Source organism: Halichoeres trimaculatus, unplaced genomic scaffold, assembly GCF_033239565.1.
Source record: "Halichoeres trimaculatus isolate MK-OKI-2021-1 unplaced genomic scaffold, fHalTri1.1 fHalTri1_scaffold_14, whole genome shotgun sequence".
Taxonomy (NCBI): Eukaryota; Metazoa; Chordata; class Actinopteri; order Labriformes; family Labridae; genus Halichoeres; species Halichoeres trimaculatus.
This window is the reverse complement of record NW_027437192.1, coordinates 23,258,175-23,274,307: the sequence shown is the minus strand read 5'-3', so window position 1 is coordinate 23,274,307 and position 16,133 is coordinate 23,258,175. Positions and strand designations below refer to the sequence as shown.

The 16,133-nt window shown below is 40.3% G+C and overlaps 1 protein-coding gene across 11 annotated transcripts in view; it reads right to left on the bottom strand.

Moving 5' to 3' along the window:
* The window catches only part of adgrb2 (adhesion G protein-coupled receptor B2), a 286,386-nt gene that overhangs the window by 187,563 nt on the left and 82,690 nt on the right, over window positions 1–16,133 (bottom strand). For all 11 annotated transcript variants that reach the window (XR_012599510.1, XM_074686141.1, XM_074686147.1 and 8 more), the window contains exon 2: window positions 11,598–12,501. Coding sequence is in view for 10 of the 11 variants with exons in the window: in XM_074686141.1 (XP_074542242.1) it covers window positions 11,598–12,486 (889 nt within the window). In the remaining variant the exon portion in view is untranslated. The remainder of the gene's footprint in view (window positions 1–11,597; window positions 12,502–16,133) is intronic.

The following is a 16,133-nucleotide window of genomic DNA, read 5'->3' as shown; positions in this document are numbered from 1 at the left end:
TTTTAATAAGATTGCTAAGCGTCTTTCAATTTCGGCTGCAGGTGGTTTTAATTTAGCTTTTGCCTGATATTTTTACCAAACACTTCCAATCATACCTCGATTAGTGAAAACTTAATGGTGGATACATCCAGCATACACTCTGCAACTCTGGGAGACGGTGGAATATAGAAGCTCAATTCGCAGCTCCACGTTAATGCATGCAAGCCAACTAATTAAATTACAAGACAGCAGTGGTGGCTTACAGCATGATGGATGAGCCAACACAGAAAGGATGGTGTAATGTCCCCCAAGAATGACTGATGCAGAGTGGGAACAATAATGTTAAAGATATTCTTTGCACAAATGAGAAGCCTTCACAGCCTATTACAGCTGATTTCATTACAAAGCCTATTCTAAGAGAAGAAGATAGATTTAATGTACGGTTTGATTTGCAGATGGGTTAAGGAGGTCCTGGCGAATGGAGCTGAAGTGGTAAAGTGATAAAATAAGGAGCTTTAATACTGGTCCTTATCACACATCTAGCCTTCTCAGTCTTAGTCTTTAAAATAGAGCAGGCTGGGAGGCATCCATCATCCAGCATGGTGACATATTCACTGTCATGCATGGGAAAAGGATAGATATGTGGATCGTAGGCTGGATACGTGAACACATTAGTGCTTGATTGGTACTGATTCATTCTGAATGAAAAACTGCGTTGTAGAATATAAATTACCAATATCTCAGAAATCAAAGCTGAAATAAGAAAGACAACAATAGCATAACCCAACCAGTGCACAATCTGGGTGGGGCCCTAAGTAGAGGCCCTTCATTCGCTTTCTAAGGTGGCTGATGAAAGACTGTACTGGCTTCATTTAAAGCCAACAGAGAATAAAGTGTCATAAATGGGATCTATCTTCTGCTCTTGTTTCTAAGACCTGTCTGTCAGGTCACTCAAAGTCCCACCTAACATGGTAAAGGACGTATTATCATCCAATTATGTTGTCTGGGATCTTAATGTCCCCAAATGTGAACAGGATACTGCCAAGGACAGTGACAAAGTTGAAGACTGTGCAGCTTAAGGAAATCAACCAGCTTAAAAGAAGTAGTCCTGAGAATTTATATGGCTGGCATTTGGTTACAAACCAAAGTTTTAGACTAATTAAAAGTTTTCAAATGACAGTGTTTGGTTACCTCTGTGTCTTATATGAGTGAGCTCGAGTGGAACATTGATGTCTGCAGGGAATTTCATGGAAATGCTTCTGATGGTCTGGTATTCATTAACAAAACCTTGTCAAAAACAAAAAGAAAACTCTTTCAGTCAGTGAAACTCAAAAAAAACCTTTGTAGAATTTTGAAGCAGTAATGTTTTCTCTTACAGCAGGCAAACTCCTAACAGAAGTGGCACTGGAATATGAAAATGATCATCTTGACAGTGGATAACGTACAGATTTGTGTCCTCTATGGACATTTTCATTGAAGGACACATCTAATGTAGCGAAAACAAATAATTATCTGAGGGGTTTTATCCAAACGCTGAAAACACAGTTTCCAGAAGCTCACACATAACCAGGTGATTGGACCTGGAAATGCAGACTAAGCAAAATAAATCCAGTTTCATCTGGCTTGGGCTACTCAACCCCTCCCTTCTGTGTGCATCTCCTGTCAGGTCAATCATTTTGTTAAATCCTCTCTCCCTCAGATATTATCATAGAAAATCCTCCTCCATCTATGTCTGTTTCTCCTATAAAATATTTATATAAGACATCACATGAATCTGTAGATTAAACATAGTTTAAGACACATAGATAATAAAAGCTGCAATTCACATTTTGACAAGATTTGATTTAGTTTTCAGAACCAGACTTGGGTATAATAACCTGAAGAGCATTTTGGACACTAAATCCTCAGTAGAGAATCCATTAAATCCAAGGCGGGGCCATACAAAGTGACTTAGACCACTTGATTCCAAAGTGGAATCATTATCGTTATTTTATTCCCACTGCCAGCAGCCTAAATTTCTCATTCATCATTTATTTATTTTTGCACTTCCTCCTGACCACAAATTAACATTGTGTTGCATTGGGAGTAGGGTGGGGCTAATTCTATCAGCTCAAATGTGGAAGTCCATGACCAGAGAATGAGAAGATGCAGGGTCATGAGACAGTGGCACTCTGTCTAGAGAAAGTTTAAAAATAGTTGGGAATATGAGTACTTTTTTTTTTTTTAACAGAAATTGAGTTCACAGCAGTATGCCAAATATAGAGGCAGAAAGTCTTTTGAAAGGACGGAACATGCACTATTTTGGTTTTATAGGAGCATGCTGTGTCCCATGTTGTTCAGGTTATATTTCACTAAATGTCTTTTAAGATGATGGATGTTTAGTAATTTCATGATGGGACATACAGTAAAGACAAGTATTGAAATTTTCAAAATTTCTGATATGAGTACTTATTTTGCACAATTATGCTGGAGGGAAAATTTAATATCATGCACTGCAACATAAATGTTTAGGTTTGGCCCACAACCCTCCACCCTGATTTATTTTTGGCCCTTCACTGAAAAGAATTTGGGCACTCCTGATAGTAATCAACTTGTCAGTCAGTCCATCTATCTGACAACCTGAATTCATCATTCTAAAATCCTATTGAAATGAATTTTATAAGTTCAGACTGAAGTACTGGACCAACCAAAGGCTCTAACTGTCACCCCAGAGTAACAAATAGGTCACCATGACCTGTGAACACTAAGAGGTATTTTAAATTTGGTTAAGAACAGGGCAAAGTGACATTTGTGACAAGCCAAACAAGACAGCAATATTCAGACAGTCAGCCCATTTCTTATCTCATTATTTTCATAAACTGCCCGCCCTAGGAGCGGAGGTGGGTCGGAAATGGTTATTGGGCAGCATTTCTTCAGAGTAGTTTTTCAAGACAGCATTTTAACATCTTTTGTCTTTTTGTCAAACAACGTTAACACGGGAGTGCAGAAACACGACGGAAAGAGCAGCGACAAACACTACCACCCTTTGCAAGAAGGATAAAGAAGATAGAAGGTGTTTGGCTCAGAATGTCAGAATTACTCAGATACTGACAGTTGATTATCACCTGACAAAAGATAAACGCTTTAGTAGGAGCATGAAAGCAGCTGTAAATGGCTAATTGCCATGTGGCAATCAGGATTTTGGATCCTGCTGCTATTTTTTTTTGAAAACCTGTTTTAGTGACTGTGATGCTCTAATTACCCACCATTTGGCCACTATTTATACATAACTGTTGATGTGTCTGTGGTGTGATGGATCTGGTGACATAAGCAGATTTTCCTGTGAAATCTGGCTCAACATTGATAACTCCACACAGATGTTGAAAAGCTTTCACCCAGTTGTCACCGTCTTTTCAACAGCAGACATCTTCTGATTGCTCACTGGGTGGTTGTCACAGTAAAATTCCCGCTGTATCAGTTCTAGCCCTTACTTTATTAGAAGATACTCTGAACAACAAGCTTCCTCTATAGAAATATTATAAAAGGACTTTTTTTTAACAACCTAAGAAAGGTTATTTCTAAACTGCTTTCTCAATCAAAACCCTTTGGTTACTGAGAATTTCACTCAAGATCGCTCACCTTGTACCTGTCCTGTACAGTTCTTGCATGTGTACTCCATTAGGCGCCCATACAAAAGCTGCCTATACCTGTTCCTTTTTGTTTCTTTTCCCTTTTTTTTGAAAGTAGCATGACCCTGTCAGGTTGTTTTATAGCAGGAATATCCAAGGATAGGCTCTGTGCAACCATCTGAACTGGGTTAATGACTGCTTTCATTGAGACTGGAAGAACATCCTTGGGTCCTTAATTAATCAATTGCACCAACTGTATAGTTAGAATAAGTCCCCCAGTTTTACTACCTGCTGCATGTGAGAAACAGTCAAACTAAAATAACAAGACATGGGACATTGGCGGAAAATCAACCACCTACTGAATGTGTACTTATTGGCTAATTTAGGCTGAAAGAAAAAAGTGAGATAATTTGAAGAGGTAGAGGGGAGGTAAGGCGGAGATCGATACAAGAAAATGTTACCATGCTGAGGAGCAGAGAATTAGTGAAAATGAGATGGTGATACACAGCGGTGTTTGTTTCTGCTTCAGACACTTTCTGTGTCAGCTATGATGGGGTTTGATTGACGGGTGAACCACAGGGAGCTTCCCCCCCTCCTTCATTTCCCACAGCCCTGACACTCAGTCACACGTTTCAGGGAGACACACACAGAATATGTGTGTGTACTGTGTCATGTACTGTATGTAGTTTCTTGGACTTGCATCATGAGCTGGGGTAGAATTTGGATTTTCACAACGTGGGTACCAGCATGGGAACACGCTGCAAGTTGGCCTTGGTTGCTGAGCTAAGTAATTATGCAACACGGGTCATGTGCAAGTACAGTGCTTGAAACTTTTTTTGGCTTCAACAGCAGAGAAAAAGCTTCCAAATTAGATGTGCAGGAGTTGCTCTGAGGCATGTTTTCTGCCCCTTCTGAACGATATCAAGTTGGACTGAGCTAACCTTTCAGAAGTTTTAATAACATATCATTGTAACTTTCCTGTAACTTCAATTTTGGCATTCCAAGCTGTTTTGCACTCACACCCCACTCAGTTGTTGCATCCGTATAATATAACAGGCTCTTTTCAGTCTACTTTGTACCGTGTCATCTACCTGTAGTATCATTCACTCACAGTTTTGTTGAAGCTGTCAGGCTACTGAGCCATTTGAAATGTGGTTTAGCATATTGTGTGTAATATAGTGCTAGTGATGGGCAGCTTGGCAGATATAAGGGTTTTACTTCAGGACATTTGTAAGTCTTCAGAGAAACTCAGTAATAACCAAAACATGTTTGTACTTAAATATTAAACCAACGTCCGTAAAATTTGAGTAAATAAAATGTCTTCACGAGGTAAATAAGTAGGAATGATATCGTTAACGTGTTCTAAAATTGCACATTTCGGCTTGCAGTGCCCCTTAATACTCAATTTATATGGAAATGAGTCAACATTTGTTTAACCCTGCTTTACATAGATATACAGTTCAAACCTGTTTTGTGTCACGAGGTAATACATTTGGATATTTGATGGACAGACACCCAAAGGACCTCTCTTTTAAATTCAAAAATATACATATGGAATGCAAATGTGGACCACAGAAAGCAAATAATTTGCACGTGTACTTTAAAAACGTGTAATACTCTCTTTCTATTTCGGGGAAGAAATACAAATAGGCCTCCCCTTAATTATTGACAGATTCCATGGCGCAGAAAAATGGTGTCCTCTCAGGTCACTTAATGCCATGCAGAGTATAATTTGGTCACTGTTCCTGTCATGCATACCAGTAATAAAGATACATTATCCTCAAGAAAACCATTCCTCAGCTGTAGGCAGAGCGAGACTGAGAAAGCAGCTGAGGTTTTAGCCGCTGCAGAAATAATACCGTGAGCTCAGTGAAGGTCAGTCAGAGGGACTCATTTCAGGCTCAATGTCAATGAGGAGATAATAAGCAATAGGAGTATTGTAGGAAGATACATATATCTCCAGTTTGGAGGCAAAACACCTAGATGAGATTAAAGGTAATTACTTGCTTATCACCATTTCTTTTTAATGAATTATGTCTAATTAAAATCTTTTCAACACAAGAGATTACCTATGTGCCATAAGGGGAGTTAATATTTCACAGGAGTAAGATAAGAATAATATTAAGCCACAGTAATGGGCTAATTAAACTACAGTTTGGAGTATTTGTTTAGTACTAGGCTAGGTATAATATATTGTCTATGTGTTTTACTTCTACCCAATTCAGATTGCTAGGTCACTTCCCTGCTCCTTTTTGTTTTTCAGTAACATCCCTGTGCTCATTCCTTGGGGAAATAGGGGAGAAGTGGGAAGATAGTGCGTACAGCCCAACTAAGCTGGGTGAGCTCGAGCAAAAACCGTGTTCTAGCCCATCTCTCCCTTCCATGAACTTTCTTGTATGTCTCCTCTCATCTCTGTATTTATTACTCATTAATTTTGGGCAGTAGGGGGTAGGTACCTCCATACAGCCTGTGTGCCGTCCTCACGACACATGACTATGTGAAGCTAGACAGCCAGCGAACTAATAAAGAAACTCTGTACACAAGGTATTCTTACAGAGGTCTCTTGTAGTAAATAAATTAATGTAACTGAAAGATACAGAAAAAACATACATAACACTGTGCACTATGCGCCATTGTACAAAATACAGGTAGCTAGCTTATTCATGCTAAACACTACATAGATAGCTGTAGCAACAATTGCCTGTTTACATTGAGCTTTCAAATAAAATATAATTGTGACCTCAAACTAATGTCTCTGAACACACAAATACTTACAAAGATGAAAGTTTCCCAAGGTTCAAACAATTAGAACACATTCAGCGTGCTTATGAGTCATTCTCAGACTTAACATTTACCGTGCGCTTAGCTTAACTTTTACCGGAGATACATCAAAGATCCTCTCTTTATGTACAGAGCACTCACTCTGCATGGAAACCGAACAATCCTCACAGGTGAAGAGGTGTCACTCTGACGATTTTGCTCTTAACATTTTAACACATTGCATCATGCAATAAGCATATTCCTAACTTTTAACTAACTTATTCATCTTGTGAAATATACAAATCTTTTATCCAAAAGACATGATAGCCTGATTTAGCTGAATGGGCTTTTTGAGTTTCCGTTGAGTTTTGTAGAGTTTCCATCTTAGCTTTTCCCTATCTTGTAACTCTTTACTTACTTTATTCTCTGTTTTCTCTCTCTTCTCTTTCAGTTGGGGAAGGCAGTGCATACAGCCCAACTAAAAGAAACCAGATTCAAGCTTAAAAAGTTTTCCTGTCGTGGCTCAGCTGCCCTGCTGCTTTCCTTATTTTCTTTTGTAAATTTTCCATTATTATTTCCACTCATCTTTCATTTTTATTTCTTCTCTCCACTTACTTCTCATTGATGTAAGAAGGTGTAAATGTGCTTTGTGTATACAGCCCTTTACAACCACCCAACAACAAAAGTGCTTTACAAAAAAAATGTATTAAAACAATAAGTTAAAATGATAAGTATATCAAGAATAAAAGCAATAAAATAAAATAAAATAAAATAAAATAAAATAAAAGTGTCACTATACTACTGGGTATTGAAAGCCATCTTGAATAAATGTGTCTTCAGTTTGGATTTAAAATGGCCCAGGTCAGAGATGCTCTTGTTCCAGGGCCCACAGGTGGGGGGGGGGGGGGGGGGGGGGGCTGCCCAAAAAGGCACTGCAGCTCTGCACTACTTGTCCTCTTCATAACTAGAAATAAGCAATGATTTTAGAATACTTAAATTGTCATCACCATTAAAATAATCAAATAGTTCATGAGACGATAGCTTTGTTCTGTCTGCAACAGGTGGCAGCATACAGCGACATTTTTCTTTTTGCTAGATACCAAAGCTGTGACAAGTCAATTTAACAAAAAAGCACATTGAGCAGGACAAAAGTAATGCACAGAAACCACTTAAAAACGCCCAGTGACTTTTGAAATAAAATAAACTGTCTACGAACCAGATCATATTTAACTTGATGACAACAAAAAACTGACATGATGAATAGAGCCCAGCCAGGAAGCAACACATTTGAGGTTTTTGCAGCCCAAAAAAGGATGAGGGGAGGCTCCATGATGGGTTGGGATGTGCAGGAGCTCTTTCAAGACAGTAAATGAAAATGAGGTGCAGTGCAAACTCTGCAAACTCTGCAATGCAACAGTCAATGGAAAGCTTTGTCAAATTGCCAGTGAATATCAAAAAGCCTGTTTGCTTTCTCTTTAGTCATCTCTTGTGGTGTATAAGTATAGCTGTTAAGCCCCTACATGGTACCATGGACATAGCTTAATGACACAGCAGAGAGGGGACGTGTCCACTTGCCTCTCACTGCTTCTTAACATTCTATCTTCATGTCTGAGAGTCAAAGGGAAATAATAACATGTATTTCTTCACTTTGAGCTTGTCTTTTCAACAGTGCAGTTTCCCCCTGTGATTTATCAAAACTACTTTGTTAATCAAGATAAAATGTAAAATGGTTAGCTTCTGGAAAGAGCACACTCTGCTACTCAACCAGATGAAAAAAGCTAAATAAGCAGTGATTCTATGGAAACGCCTGGCCTTGGAAAGTTATTGCGCCCTCGAAAAGGCATTTAGTTCAATATACTTGGATTCAATTCAGTTTAACTGCATATTGGTTTGACATTTGACATGTGATACTTAAGCGCAATTATCCTCTCAGTCATTCTCCAACATGAGTGGAAAATGTAATCAGTGCTTACAGAGTAACCATTAATACACATTATAAGCATGAAAAAACCTCTCTACCACTGAGACCCAGGACATTTTTTATTTTACGTCACACAGGTTAGTGACTTCAGGAACTTGCACCAGACTTGTGACGGGTTGGTGAGTTTTTGTTCAGGGTTGAATATCGTGCTTAAGGGTGATTTGAGACAAGGATGTTTTAGAAAAGTTGTTCCAAAACGGTGTCCTTATTTTGCCTGGCTAGCTTCTGGTTGAAATCTGGAGCAAATTGTTTGCAGTGACAAAACAAGTCAGCAACAGAAACGCAGAGATACTTCACTCATCACACTGCAGATGAAGAAGAGGTAATTAGTATAAAGATAGCAATGGGCAAATGTCTGCTATCTTTAGCATCTGCAGAAGAAGAGGTGCTTGCTGTAACAACAACCTCAGACTTAGCATCTAGCGGTTCAACTGCTGGTGGAGTTAACAGCATTTTGTGCAGCTCATCAAACCACAGGGATTTGCCTGTTTATATCACAAGAACCCAACTTTTTTCCCCAAATTTTACATACTGCTGTCAGAGTTTCTTGGCCTTTGTGAAAGCTCTTCCTGTTCATGTGCTGGCTCAAAACTTCAAAAAACGTTTGATTTTGTCTAGTGACAGACCGATATGGATTTTTCAGGGCCGATACCGGTGATTTGTAGTCAAGGAGGCCAATATCAGATTTTTGAAGCCAATATTAATTTGCAGTCGAAGTGAAAATATTGGTTTCAAAATTTTGAATAATACAAACTCCAACACTTTACTTTATTCAAATGCCTTCAAGCATATGTTTATGAAACAGCTCCCGGGCTCAGCAGCATGTTTTATAAAGTTAAATGAAAACAGAAAAAAAAATAGCTAAAGTTTTCTACAGTAAATAAAGTTTTCAAAATGTCAATGCAACTGCAATAACTGTAATAACTGCTCTGCTGATTGGCTGTTACCCAAAGCCATGGCTCTGCTTGTAACCAATCAGATGATACTGTGGGTGAGACAGTGCTGAGGACTGAGTAGTGACTGCAGACAGTGGAGCGGCTGCATCAGAGCTGCAACAACACAGTTTTAAATTTGTTTCCTATCGGTTGTCGGATCAAAAAAAGGCAGATGCCTCAAAATGCCAATTATTGGCCCTGATAATCGGCCCAGCTGATAATCAGTCTATCCCTTATTTTGTCCAATATTTGACAAATATGCTCATCTGCCCAAGTGTCAGGGAGGCATTTGACCCCGATCGCTGCTTTAAGTCAACCCTCAACTCATTTTGTAGGAAGACTGATGAACTTACATTAGTTAATATATTGAAGTAGACTTTGCACAATGATTGGTGCAACCACAACACTTTTTTTAAGCAATGCAGTGGAAAAGGAGGCTGTGACATGTTGTGAGGACAGCCTGAAAGCACTCTTTACTGAAAAAAAAAAGGTTTAGACTGAAACTACAGGGAAGATTCTTCAACACAAGCCTCTTGCATGAATAATGCAGAAGCATAATGTGGCATGTGTTTTCAGAACAACACATTTCCAAGTTATACTCGTGTCAATAAGAAAAACCTCTGTTATCTAAAGCAAAAATGAGGAGCTGCAGGAATGGATGCAGAGTCAAAGAGAAAAAAAAAAGATTGAAAGACAGAGAAAGGCAGAGATGTGGGAGGCATTAAAGCTTTGTTTTCAAGAGTCTCTGACTCAGCGAGGGCGCAAGTGTTTGTCTTCTCCTGAATAGAGAAATGGGACAGGAGAAAAACAGGATAGGAGCAAGATTATCTCCCCCTCTCCTCTTCTGACAGTGTGATGTTGGGTTTACAGTAATTCTGATATTATAGGGTAATTAGGACTTTGGGGAATTGGTTGGAAAAAGGCGGCTTTGCGCATACAAAGCCTTGTAAACACTTCTTCAGGGTATCTTCCTATCAAGGGGCCCTCTGTAGTTCACAGCACATGTCTGTGAGATGTGAGTCATCTCTTATCGACTGACCAGAAGCTAACCAGTATGTGTGTATCATCAGTGTCTTTGAGGTGAGATGCAGAGAAGCAGACGGGGCACCCAGACGAGCAGCATACAGTATGTTTAGTATTTCCCTGACAATGAGGCATCAATTTAGAGAGTTACACTATTCATCAGGGCCTTCATCTCTGGGAACAATGCTACAATGTGACTCATACTATAAGAAGATTCCTCCTTTGTCAGTCCTCCACTACACTTCTTCCTCTGCCCCCTCCTTAATTTATGAAATAATTACAAACGCACCTCTGCTGATAAACCTGTGTGAATGATAACCTTCTTGTCAGCAAGGCACCACTCTTCCTGGAGCTCTCTGTATGTGTGTTAGTGTATTTTCAAAGGCAGGACTTGCCACGTAATATACGACTACAGAAGACCAGCCTTTAATTAGTGCAGTTCAGTCTGCAAACATGCCTTTAATCCTCCCAGAGGAAGCTGGTTACATAATTCAGCAAACTATAGGAAGAAACCACATACTTCCTCTACTGCTGTCACATCTAGATTGATCTAATTAAATTTCAGTACAGAAACACTCTGGTGGCAGTTCAAAAAGCTTTGGTTTAAGCACTTGTCAATCTCTGTATGAATAAAACATGCCTTTGATAGGCACAGAACACCCAATCAAACAAAAACACACACTCACACAGATTCATGCCATTTAACATAACCACACATATCCCCATGAGCTACTGTGCAAAAGGGGTTGTCGTGTCCAACCAACCCACTGATGTATGAAGGACCATGTGCACATACGTGGGCACATCGGTGTCAAATCTGATCTTGTCTTGGCATTGTCAACAGATGGTTTCACCCACACACATACACACACACACTCACATACACAATTGTGCACAGCGTGGAAGCAAAGGCCCATGAGCCACACCTCTGGGCCACATGGGGGAATCTTGAAATATAGATCAGAGGGCTGAATTTTCAGACAGCCATTTGCAAATCTTTTGATGGGAGGCTTAATGGCCTCCCTTTGAACTGCATCGTTTTTTAATTAAAGGCCAACAAACAAAATTCAAATCTTAAATTCTCTGTCAAGCTGAGGCCTGTGACCTCCCTAAGGTGGCATCAAAGACCTGAATAACAAGGCAAAGTTTTCTTGTCTGTTTGCTGTAACTGTTACTGCAAGCTGAGTACACAAGTAGACAACAGTGCATGAGTGGTTGAGTTGTTGTATGGTTTTCATAATTAATGGGGAACTACTGAAAAACCACTGGAATTGGAGTGCAGAAAAGTGTGCCCATGTGCCACAGCCCTACCTTGTCTGACATCTCTGGGTGCTATAGCAATTGCATCATTGGAGTGCAGCTCGGTGACACAGCAGTCATCAGGAACGACTGAACCATTGCTGAAACTGTGCGGTGTCTCCGGAAGTAGCGGAACAGGCGGCGCCATGATGTTGTGGTTCGGACAAATACATCCTGTCTGGGTCATCCCGCAACCATCTCCATCAGTTGTCTCCTGGTCGCCATTGTTTTCTGTGCGTAAACACTCCTCGAACCACCTGCAGAGCACGCCGCAGGTAAACTGACTAGAGTTCTCATTGTTGATGAGTAACACTTCAACCAATCGTAGCTCCAGCAAATCCTTTGAAACCTGAGGTTCGTCTGCTGCTGGATGTTTTGTTAGACATAGTTGGACAAAGTTCTTATCAAACTGTAGGAAGGTGTACGGTCCATCTGGATTAGTTTGGCTGCCACATAGATCAATGACTTCCTGATCCCGGCCAGCTACTGTCTGTAAGTTAGGGGGACAGCTTTGATTTGCTTGGTGGTGGTCTAGGGAGAGTAGCATGGGGGAGTGTGTCCGGCAGATGACAGGGTGGCGGGTGAAGCGGAGGTAGAGGGAGTACTTGGTGGGATCAGGGTTTTCCAGGGACCAGGAGCAGCCCGGCGCCCTGGAGGGAAAGAGCTCCCTTAGGGAGAAAGAGCCATAGAGCACCCCAGCTACAAGGCTGGAGCATGATGAGGAGACGGATGATGGGGCCCCCTCTGCCCCGGTGCTGGGGATGCCGTTGGCAGCCCCATAGGCAGCCTCAGCCAGGGCAGAGAGAGGAGCTAGAGCGAGGGCAGACAAGGCAGCCAGGGCCCCAGCCACAGCCAGGAGAGAGGACAGCACAGACAGACACACCCCACCAGCAGTGTTCATCCTATGACATTCGTCCTGGAAGAAAAAAACACAAAGGAAGAAAAGGATCAGAGGCTTGTACAAAAGACTTTAAAATAACTTCAAACAGTACCACACAAAACCAACACATCATGGACCAATCAAGAATTTGTCAATATTTTTAGACCAGTAAACCCCACATGGTGGAAAATATTCCCGGACAGATTCATGCCTTGATCTGTGGCAGCAGCTGTCATGAAGTTTTTCTTCAAACAAGCACACACACACACATGCGCTGTCAAAAACACAAACACATCCCTGCTGGGCTGGATTAAAAGGGTTGATGACTTGGCTGTTGAGACGTGCACTGTGGGGCCTGCTCTACCCTTTCCTGCTGTTACGTACACACATACACATACACACACACACACACACACACACACACACACACACACACACACACACACACACACAGACACACACACACCCCTGCCGAGCAGCTCCCCCAAGGTTCGGCAAACTATTACCATCACCGACACAGTGAGGGTCCACCAACAGCCTGATTTTGACTCACACAGTACACACAAACTGATAACAAAAAAAAAAAAAAAAAAATCAAACTGCAAACACCGTTTTAGTTTAAGGCTTGAAGGCACTTCAATACCCACTTCAGTTTTGTACACCTCTCCTGTCTGCTCCATCACCCGAGATTTTGAGTGGTTCTGCATAAATGCAGTTTGAGGAGGATGTGTGGGAGATGGGAAATGTTTGAAACACTCAACTGTTAACCTTGTTACATGATACCCAGACAACTTTCTCCCAAGTATCACCATGCTCTTAGATGAAAAAACTGCCTCCCTGCAACTTGAGTTTTAACCAAGCGATACTTTTGAAACATAATGTTAGAGATACTTTAAGACACTACCGAACAGACTGTCTCCTACTGGTTTCAAAATTGTAACAAGAAGGATTTGGTGCTCTGAGCCACTCTACTTTCTTTTAATTACCCCGACATACTGCCCTGAAGTTAGCTCAGACTGAAGAAAAGACCTGTTGTTTTCTGTTGCATTAGCAAAAAAAAAAAGGTAACAAGCTATCCTCTCTCTCAAGCTAGTTAGACATCTATTTCTCTTCCTCCTCTTGCCTGCTTATATCAGTTCTGTCTCCCTGCTAGCGCGACTGTCATTAAACCTGTGACACAACTGAAAGAGCTGTCTGAACAAGCCACGTGTGTGACTTCAGAGCAGGTTCTCTGCTTTTTTAAGACCTAGGTTAATGAAACACAGCAGTCGCCTGCACTTCACATGATTTATGTGAGCCTACTAAGGCTCTCCAACATCAGGCACCAAGCCCACAGGGCCTGGGTAAGAGGCTGTAGGGACAGGCTTACATCATCGTGTCAAGAGGTGACCCTGCAGCGGTCAGACAGGAAGAGGCACTTAGACTTAAAGGAGGGAGCTGTTAATGATGGCTGCAGAGTTGGGGGTGCAGACTACTGATGGGGAGGATTCAGAAGAGGAGTGGTGCAAATGTTGATATTGGAGGGAGCAAAGTGTTTTTCATAATTATTTTTCTGTTTACAGTGGGTTAGCCTGTTCCCTGTAGAGTAAGGTGCATAAACACACACAAACACACATGTGCTACAAAGCCTCTCTCAATTAATTAAATCAAGCCAGCTGGGAGAGCCATTGTTAGCGTAGCATGACTAAGCAAAGTGATCTTTACTTCTCTTTGCTTTTCCCATGGCAAGTGAGGGAAAAGTACAGTGTATTTTTTAAGAGAACAACAAGGACCTTTTTTTCTTTTCTTTTTTTTCTTTTAAAATGACATTACTTCTTTACTGTGTAGCATGTTTATTGAGGTGGATTGTTTGTTGCCTCTTTTTCCTCTGCTAAATATGTGGTTTGTTGAACCAGAAATGCCAATCAGAAGTAAGGCTTCCACTGACAAGGAGGTGTTCCCAGTGTGAGTTCTTTCCCATCAATGGGCAAATACAGCCTTGTGAAGATTTGTGCCTGAATAAAAATCAAAACCGGTGCCTTGAACGAGGTAATCATAGAGACACCTGATGGCTTGGTAACCTTATCACAGCTCTATTGATGAGAGGCTGGAGACCACTTCGACCAATCAACAGTTGTAGTAAATGATGTTAGAATTCAAAGCCCACAAAGCTGTTTGTGAAGTGAGAGGGCATTCTTCACACTTCTTATCACTGGTTTAATGACTGCACAGCAGCCTTTATAATAAGCAAAACAGTGTAAATTATTTATATTAATATGTCACCCTCTGCTTAAATGAATGACTGTGCTGTGCAAAGCTAGTATTTCATGGCAATTCACTTAATCTCATTTCATTTTGAAACATTTCATAAAGTTAACAAAGAAATCAACTCAGTTATGTTGTTGGCTATACAGCTCACAGTTGATAGATTTCATTCACTGGAGTGTTTTTCTTTTAAAACTGCATCATCTGACATTGCAGGTGGCATAAATAATAGAAACAGGTAATAATCCCAATTTATTGTTTAAAAGTCTAAGTTTAACACTCAGATACATTAATAGCTTTCTAAGAGTAAGAGTTCTTTAAATGCAGTATTATTTGGTATCAGGTGGAAATCTGAACTGCAATCTTGTACGTTGTTTATTCACTGTTTGCATCTCACAGCTGTGACAAACCCAGAAATTGGATGTTTAATGTTTGAACCTGTCGAGCTTGAAGTGCTCCCTGGTGTTCTGTGATATTTGAGATTTCATTTGCCACCAGTTACGTGACATTTTATCTTGGATTCAAGCTCTTGCACATGGTTTTAAAAACTATATAATGGCTAAAAATGATATTACAAAATAAGAATAAATAAAAGAGAACAAATGGATAACATGACAGCTCTTTGTAGGTAACAACTGATTATTATGAGTTATCTCTGTGACTGGCTGCAGTATGGATCATCATACTTGCATGATACAGAATAAAATCTGCAGAGCTTTTGTTTCATTAATCTGTCTAATTTTTTATTTTTTTTATTTTATTTATTTATTCATTTTTGCAGGATCTATTTTTTTTCTCATTTTTCCTCTCTGTTTCAGGTATACATGAAACTTATTTTTGCCCAGGTTTGATTTGAACCAGGACCATCAGGGCTTTCAGGACTTTACCCTCTGTGCATAGGACACATAAAGGCTATTCCAAACCAGCACCCGAAGCTTTCTCAAGGTTTGCCTCATTTTGTGTCACAGCAATCGAGCCATCCTTTGTAGCAGCTCAATGCAAAGTCATGCTCAAGAACAGTTCACCTTTTTGATAGACTCATGCTGTTTTTGCAGACATTAAGCCAAATCCGTCACCATAAGGTTGCAGGAAGTTCACCCCTCTGTCTTAAATATATGGCGGCATAAATTTACTGAGAAATATGATATTTTAGGAAGTACAGTGCTGCTATTTCAGTTGAAAGGCATAAAATGTAGCACAAGGCTTCATGTAGGATATGCTTCAGAGAAGGTTTGAAAGCAAAGTTTTTCTTCTCATCAATTTTCTTTAGAAAAGTGGGTGGGAGCTTTGGGACTTCTTTGTAAAGTGAAAGTGAAAGTAGTATCTATAGCAACATCCTATATGTCCTGACCTGGAAACATATTTTCCACCTCTCGCTTAACTTGGCCCTTCTCTTTTGAGTCTGTTTAGATTTTCTCTACAGA